The following is a 7,761-nucleotide window of genomic DNA, read 5'->3' on the forward strand; positions in this document are numbered from 1 at the left end:
ACGGAGCTCGCAGACCTCCCTTTACAGCTACAGGGAGTAGCCTCGGACCCAGGAACTCCAATAAAAAAAAGTCTAGCATATACGCTTCTGCTTCGTTTATTGCACTTTAATAAAAGAATATTTGCAAGGCAAAAATTATAAAGTAAACGTGAGCACAAACCTGATGAAAGATGGTAGTACCAAATTTATACTCGCGATAGCGGGCAGCAGCGGTGGCACGAACGCAATGGCGGCTGTACCCGCTTTTCGTGCTCCGAGTAGCGACGAGGAGTCGTCCGCTTCGCCTGCCCAGAGCATTTTTGTGACCATGATTTCGCCTGGTGGACCAGTGAACTTGGGTGCAAGCACTAGCGGCACCAGTGGGAAAGGCCCTCGAGTTCACTGGTCCGAGGCGGAAACATGGTCACTAATCCGACTCTGGGAGGACAACATCGGCGAACTCCGGCGTCAAAGGAGGAACGCCGGAGTTTACGAGACCATACGCCTCGGTCTGGAGAGGCTGTCCATCGACAAGACACGGAAACAAGTGAGCGATAAGATCGACAACCTCAACCAGACATACAGGTAAGCCAGTTTTGAGGTTGCTGCTCACCTGTGCCCTCTCGCCGACTCTCGGAGCCCGCTCGCCGAGCTTAAACTTGACGAAATGCGGTATTTGATGTCGCTGCGACAAATAGTAAGTAAATTAATCGTTTTGATCAGCACGACCTAATTTAGCGGTAATGTTCGAGTGTGTCGCCTCAGTGTCTACGAGGCAAAATGCTGACCTATGGGTCCCCAGTGGTGGGTTAAAATCTCGGCCGAGGTGTCAACCATTGGACGCGGAAGGCTCTTGCCTTCACCTCAACAGATCCCCAGCTTTTAGTCCTGCTCTTGGATGTATCATATGTCCTTCGTGGGTTTGGCACGCAGGCCCTGTGAAATAACGTTTTTTTACTATTTCCATTGACAATCCCTGAAACAGAACACACACACACACAAAAAAGGCAATTCACAGAACGTGACAAGGGCTCTTGGTTCACCTGTTCCAATTCTAGTTGCAGCCAAAATACATTGCCAACCCCCTTGGTTAAGACTGAATTTTCCACAAAATATTTCGGTCCACGTTTGTGTATGGCTGGATTCACAGTGGAAAAAAGGAAATGCAGGTGAAACATTGTACCCAGGTGACAGCAAGCCCCATTCAGTTGCTTAATACGTAGGAACACTTTTTATATATATATATATATTTCTTGTTTACAGGACGAAGAAAAAAAACCAGACAACTGGATCTGGGAAGGTGACCTGGCCCTACTTTTATGATCTGCATAGATTCCTTGGGGGCCTGCCGGTGAACGACCCAAGCTTAGTGGACGACTCACTACCTGGAGATGCTTTGCAGGTATTGCAGTGATCTCATATGCTTTAAAAAAAAATGGCTCACAATTTTTTTACCCGTTTTGGTTTCAGGTGGGCTCTCTGTTGAATATTAAGGGCCCAAGAAAAGATTTTCTCTTTCATTAAATAATACTAAGAAATAATGACGTTCATAACGTGCATTAATTTCTTCCTACATGCAAAAAAATACACGAGCAGCCTTCGCCTATTCAACTCGCAGCCAGAATAAGTGACTACATGACCTGGCTGGCGTTTATATGCCGCCAATGTTTATCATAGCCACGCACTGGGGTTGGCAAAGCACAGGGCATGTGCTGAGCTCCAGACGTTGTTAGAGTTTGACTGCTTTCATCATTCTTGGATTGAAAACGAGTCGCTGCCCAGTGCTTGCTGAGGCTTTCATTGTTACAAGCTTAGGTTGAGTTGTCTCCAATCGTCATCACGAGGTGCACCCCGAGGGTACATCCAAATTGTGGTTCCCACGACACATCGTCAAGCTTTTCAAAGCAGACTGAAAAAATTGTCCGCTTTTATTCTTGGAATTGCTACGTAACAACACAATTTCTGGAGTCATGACTTGTCGTTCGAGTATCCTTAGGTCATGCTAGGGACAGTATAATAATAATAATAATAATCCTTTATTTGTATAATGCCCCAGAACAACCTATTGGTTACAGTGTGGTGGCACATAAAAAGTTTAAAAAGAGAAAAAAAAAAGAACACCTAAAACAGTACACAATCTCAAGCCCCCCCCCCCCCCCCCCCCCCCCGACATATGCTCTCGAAATTAAAACATTTCACAATCATAAACCAAAAATATGCATATCAAGTAGTCGTTAGAACGCAGCAAAATTTAAAAATATGTCTACATGAGTCGGAAATTCATTTAAACAAATTTGCATTCTAGCCAAAGGGGACGGTCTCGTTTGGATAGATCTATAAAACACGCTTGAGTTTCTAACGACTCGGGCCGGTACATGAAAGTTCAAAGACGATACAAGATTGCTATCAATTTGGCCGTGAACCACTTCGTATAAAAATATAATGTCACGAGCAATCCTTCTTTTTGAAAGGTTCTGGAGTGAAAGTTCTTTAAGAAGGTATTCATAATCAAAATAACATTTTCTATCAAAATATCTATCGTAAACAAGGCGTATAAATCGCTTCTGAACTCTTTCTATCCGTGCAGCGTCGGTCGTTGTTAGCGAATTCCACACTGAACTACAAAGCTCAAGTTTAACTCGTACAAGGGAACAAAACAATCGAACTACGCACATTACATTTGAAAAATCATGCGTCAAACGTGATATCATCCCCATTGTTCTAAAGGCAGAAGCAACAATTTGTGTAACATGATATGAAAAGGTAAGATTATTAAGGTAAGATTAGTATTCTTGCACAAAGTGAAAAACATTCAAACCAAATATCGTTGCATAATCCTCTTTAAGTTATGCATGTATCTTTAAGTCATGGGCCCTTCTGATGAGCACTCATTGGTTTTTATCAGGAACCTGAAGACATCTCTCCTGAGGAGTCACAGGAGACGGTGGATCCTCCTGAAGAACTTGCAGTGGAACCACAACAGAAAAAAAAAAAAAGTCTTCCTGCAAACAGGCAGACCTCGTCATGTTGGTCCTCGAGGAGCAGAGGGCGCAGAGACAAGAACTTCGAGAAGCGAGGGAAAGAACTCACAGGGACCGGCAGCGCCAGTTTGCGATCATGCAGGAATCGAATGACCTGCAGCGAGAGTTTCTCCAGTTCCTAAAATCGAAAGCTCAAAAGTAAAAAAGTAAATGCTAAGAAATAGCCTCCTTTGTATTTGAGTTTGGGTTCCAAGCATTGGCATGCAATGCTTGCTTTGATCGTTGTTCGGCCTTAAACCCAATTGCAGACGTTTTGATCAAGGCGGGACAAACACAAATTGTTTGGGATAAACGTCAGACCCACTAGTATTTTCTAAAGGTTCGAGTGAGTTGATGATGAAATGTGGGTACAATACTATTAAACTAAAGATGTGCATCACATGCGACTACACCAAAATTCAGTAAAATACATTTCTTTCAAAGAGACACATCAATATCGGCAATCATGGTAGAAAAAAAAGATTGGTTCCTTGCTTATTACTACACCTGTGGAGAATTAGGACACTTGTTTGTAGGGATGTCGTGAACCTGACAAGGTTCAGCTTTCTTGAACTTTCTATGCAAAGTTCGACTGAGGTGAAACATCCTAAATGCAAGCACAGTTTGCCTGCCAGGGAAAGGTCAACCCTGAACAAATTACAGTGCCTCTGCTGAAGCTTGGTTGCGCTTGGGGGGTGGGTTAGCACCAAAATAGGCAACAAGTGCAGTGCGCACCGCAGTGCCACTGTCCGTCTTGGCCTTGGTTTTGCGGCTCGGCTGCTCCAGCTTGTCATCCTCCTCCACTTTCCGGGCGTCCTGGATCCACTGCTTGTCCGCACTGTCGTTGAGCGTCTCGCAGACGTTGTGCAGTATGCAGCACGCTCGGACGACGGCGTTGACATTGTCGATGCGAACCTCCATTCGCTTGAGGACGATTCTGAAGCGAGCTTTCAAACGCCCAAACGCATTCTCCACAACACGCCTGGCCTTGGAGAGGGCGTAGTTGAAGTCGCCTTCGTCCTGAGGGTGATTTAAACTGTGGGGGAAGGGCTTCATCAGGTTCCTGGTGAGGGGGAATGCCTGATCACACAGGACGATAGGTGGTATTTCTGTGCCACCAATGGTTCTTGGCACAGCCACCTGGTAGTCCTCGAGCAGACGCCCCAACGGGGATCGCCCATACACATTGGCATCGTGGCACTTGCCAGGGGAGCCCACGCTGATGTACCGAAAAAGGTACCTGTGGTCCACCAACGCCAACAGGATGACGCTGTACCTAAAACAAAGTGACCACATGTGAGCAAGGAACAGCAGCAGTACTGCATGCAACAGATCTAGCTAAATTGTGTGCTCCTGAAATTGCAACTTTTTGTTCAAGAGAGCCTCTCAAGCACAGGCAGCGAAATTGACACAGCCATCATGGGTGCCCTACACCCACGGGCAACTTTCTGTGGCTATTAAGTCTATTGTAAGGAGAGGGTGCGTTCATCATTTCGCACATGCTTTCCTCCTCCCTTCGTTTCAACACACAAAGTTGTCCGCGAGTGTAGTGACATCATGTCTGTAATGCTGAAGAAAACGAGAATGGTCCCTGGTGTGACTGAACCAGCGTATATTTTTGGTTTATCCGTATGTTTGAGGCACGAATTATTAAAATTGCTTAGTTTTTCCAAGGACCAAATTGCACTGAACGGCCCAGCATTGCTCGCGCGAAAGCATTCATAACCCCGTAATTTTATATGAAATGAGCAAAGTTACCCCGAGAAAACGAGTGTCACTGTTTGCTCACCAGCCTTTGTAATTGCGGTAGTCGACAGCCGAGTCTTTCGGCGGCGACACGGGCAGGTGGCAGCCGTCAAGAGCACCGATGGCGTTGGGGAATCCCAGGACTGCCTGGAATTCGCGCATGTGGTGCTCGAGGTCCTCGTTCCTAACCATCGAAACCGTTCGGGCCTCCAGTTCCTGAATTACAACGTCGCAGAACTCGCGGTAGCTCTCGTTTACCACCGATTGTCCCACAGCGAAAAGGTGGCCGATTGTCCGTTCCTCCGCCGTGGAGCAGAGCCTGTACAGGCTTATGGCTACTCTTTTTTCCACTGTGATCGCAGTTTTCATGGCTGTGTCTTGCCGTTGCATCGACGAGCGGCAGACGTCCACGAGGTACCGGAAGGTGGTTGAGGACACACGAAAGCAGGCACGAAAGTGTTGTTCGCCCAGCCTAGGCAGCGTCTCCTCAAACCACCTCCCCGACCGAACGTACATTGCCCTCTCGCGAGGGATCCTCGTGAACCGTTGAGCCAAAAGAGCGGCGACAGTGAAGTTCGTCGCCACAAGCTGCTCCTCGAGTTCGTCCGCTGCCTCTTCGGTGGCTTGAATGCTTTCCTCAAGCTGATTAAATTCGATCTGCCGCTGATGCAGCGACCACAAAATGCCCATGCAATCGTCATCGTCCATCGCAAGACGCTCGTCGCCGTCAGTCACTTCCATCACTACGGCGCGATGCTTCACGGAGAGTTTTCGATCACCGGACCACGTTTCGCACCTGCAACTCGACCACTCGACCTGCCTCGACCGCGTACCTCTTTTGGATTTGGATTCGATAACAGCTAGACATTCTAAAGAAAAGATTTTTTACCTCCACCATGCAATAAAATTAAAACAAAATTATTAATTGGTTTTAAAACGATATATTCTGCTTCTAATAAAGTAATGCATGTGTCTCAAACCTGTTTAGACAAAATATTATATATTGCTCGTTCGCCCCTCGGTTTAGCCTGGCTATCCCCGGTGCAGTAAACATCAACCTTAAACCCTCCGTTTATTTGCCGTGTGATCACGAACGCCGTTTAATACAGGTACCTTTAGCTAAGGGACCTAAGCTACAGGTCCTTTAGCAGCCCGTGTGAATGGGGTATAACTGATTGCGTACGACCTCATATCTTTCAATTCGATATGTGTGACGCTGGTTTCAAGGACGCGCAGGTAAACATGATTGCCTTCGAAAGAGCTCTGTGTCTCGGTCCCTCAGCCTAGGAACAAGATTCGCCGGGGACCCGTCGGTATCTCGGTGGCGAAAGATTTCGCGCACCCAGGAGGCTCTTCTGGGAGTTAAGCCGTCCACACAGATATGCACTAATCGCGTATGTAAGAGCATTTGTCGCATTTCTATTTGAGCATTCCACATGTCCGCCATGGTGCTGCTGATGCACACCTAACCACAGGAGCCGAAACCCCAGTGCACCTGCTAATCCGCAGCACCGCGGTACAAGAAGCGCTAATGACGCGCTAACACGGCGCTACTGAAGCGCTAACACTGCGCTACTGGAGCGCTAACAAGGCGCTACTGGAGCGCTAACAAGGCGCTACTGGAGCGCTAACAAGGCGCTACTAGAGCGCTACCCACGCGCTATATTAGAACGAAGTCACGCGCTGGAAGCGCCATATGAGCGCTCCTTGGAGCGCTCACGTAGCGCTAACTTTGCGCTCCGCTGTATGTGTGAACAGGCCTTTAGTCCCCAGCTTTTGCACACAATACCTAGCTTGAACCAGATGGCCCTATCGGGCAGCAACTCGGAATCCAGAGGACCAAATGCTGCCGTTAGTCCCTTTAGGCCACCTTTTTTCTGAGAGTGTACTATCTGTTTTTTCATAAATAAACTTTTGTTGCGAGTGCGCCTCGTCCTGTTTACTCTCCTCTTTGTCCTCTCGTTTGTTTTTTTTTTTTTTTTTTTTGGCGCTTTATATTTTGATCATGAACTAACTGGCCCAAATTTCTACTCTGCACTGTTTACCTTTCCGAAACCCCGTTGTGGACACAATGGGCGACGTCGCGGAAGGCGATCTATGCCTCGCTCTCGCCAAAGGCGCATACGCGACTCATTTGTTGTTCTTGTCGCACGGCAACCGGTGATTGCTCGGTGCCGCATCTCGAACGCCCCGCACCCCACTATACGACGTGCAAGTTCGTTCGCTTTTTTGCGCACATCGCGCATTTGGTTTCCCGCGAGATGAGGCTGAGTGCTCTCGTTTCCCTCCGACCTCGACCTACACTCTAAGAAAAAATGGAGGAAAAAAGTAGCAACGGCGCGTCTTCCTCCCTTCTACTGACGCGCCCCCAAGCGGACACGAGAAGAAGGGAGGAACGAGACGTTTTCCTCCTTTTCCAGGCAGACGGGAGAAAGCTTTCGCCCTCCCGACTCATCTTCTTTCGGTTTCGTTCTTCGAGCACGTCGCGCACGTTGGGTTGATTGAGCTGTTGAGTTGATTGAGCTTCAGCGGCAGCGAAGACCTACTGTAATTCCGTCTTCTAGTCCAAACGTGTAGAACCTTTAGGTTGCATTGACGTTTTTACCATTAATTTTTTCAAACGAGCAAACGAAGCCGCTAGAAACAGCGAAGTTCCGGAGCAGTGCCAGCAGCGCCACGTACACTGGGGGATGGCAGTCTCCGGATTGCGGGACTCGCGCGGCACGGAACTACGGTAGTGAAACCACGCGGAACTGCGTCGACGTTTTTGACGTTATGGGAACCGCAGGAGCTGCGTCCAAGACAGGCAGGTTTTGCTGCCGGCTGCCTGGGTGCCTTCCGTCCCGAGTTCGGTTCTGTTTTCCGATGCCGAGTGAAACCGGCGTTCAACGTGGTTCTGTATTTGTGCGTGTCAGCAACAAAGCTGCAACATCGTGATGGCAGTGTTGTGGGTTGTGAACAGAAGACTGGAATTATCGCCGATGTGACCGTGTGTTCGCGTATCAGTGATGTAACA

The 7,761-nt window shown here is 48.0% G+C and overlaps 2 protein-coding genes across 2 annotated transcripts; one reads left to right on the forward strand and one right to left on the reverse strand.

The window, feature by feature from the left end:
• Positions 1-220: 220 nt before the first annotated feature.
• LOC120841610 (myb/SANT-like DNA-binding domain-containing protein 1) lies at positions 221-3,142 on the forward strand. The gene is made up of 3 exons (XM_040501702.2): positions 221-564; positions 1,243-1,381; positions 2,885-3,142. Exons 1-3 carry the CDS (start codon positions 227-229, stop codon positions 3,140-3,142), a joined length of 735 nt encoding a protein of 244 aa, XP_040357636.2. The 5' UTR covers positions 221-226.
• Positions 3,143-3,656: 514 nt separating this feature from the next.
• Positions 3,657-5,486, reverse strand: LOC115319001 (protein ANTAGONIST OF LIKE HETEROCHROMATIN PROTEIN 1). The gene is made up of 2 exons (XM_040212537.1): positions 4,789-5,486; positions 3,657-4,275 (listed from the first exon to the last, which is right to left on the reverse strand). Exons 1-2 carry the CDS (start codon positions 5,484-5,486, stop codon positions 3,657-3,659), a joined length of 1,317 nt encoding a protein of 438 aa, XP_040068471.1.
• Positions 5,487-7,761: the final 2,275 nt, after the last annotated feature.

The sequence above is a fragment of the Ixodes scapularis genome, unplaced genomic scaffold (genome assembly GCF_016920785.2).
Source record: "Ixodes scapularis isolate PalLabHiFi unplaced genomic scaffold, ASM1692078v2 PGA_scaffold3__209_contigs__length_174095766, whole genome shotgun sequence".
Taxonomy (NCBI): domain Eukaryota; kingdom Metazoa; phylum Arthropoda; class Arachnida; order Ixodida; family Ixodidae; genus Ixodes; species Ixodes scapularis.

Bases quoted from the DNA above. Each gene is read 5' to 3' on its own strand.
- LOC115319001 (XM_040212537.1), bottom strand. From the start codon at position 5,486: ATGGAAGTGACTGACGGCGACGAGCGTCTTGCGATGGACGATGACGAT. The intron at 4,276-4,788 runs GTGAGCAAACAG...ACTTTGTTTTAG, and splicing joins TACCGCAATTACAAAGGCTG to GTACAGCGTCATCCTGTTGG.
- LOC120841610 (XM_040501702.2), top strand. From the start codon at position 227: ATGGCGGCTGTACCCGCTTTTCGTGCTCCGAGTAGCGACGAGGAGTCG. The intron at 565-1,242 runs GTAAGCCAGTTT...TCTTGTTTACAG, and splicing joins AACCTCAACCAGACATACAG to GACGAAGAAAAAAAACCAGA. The intron at 1,382-2,884 runs GTATTGCAGTGA...GGTTTTTATCAG, and splicing joins TACCTGGAGATGCTTTGCAG to GAACCTGAAGACATCTCTCC.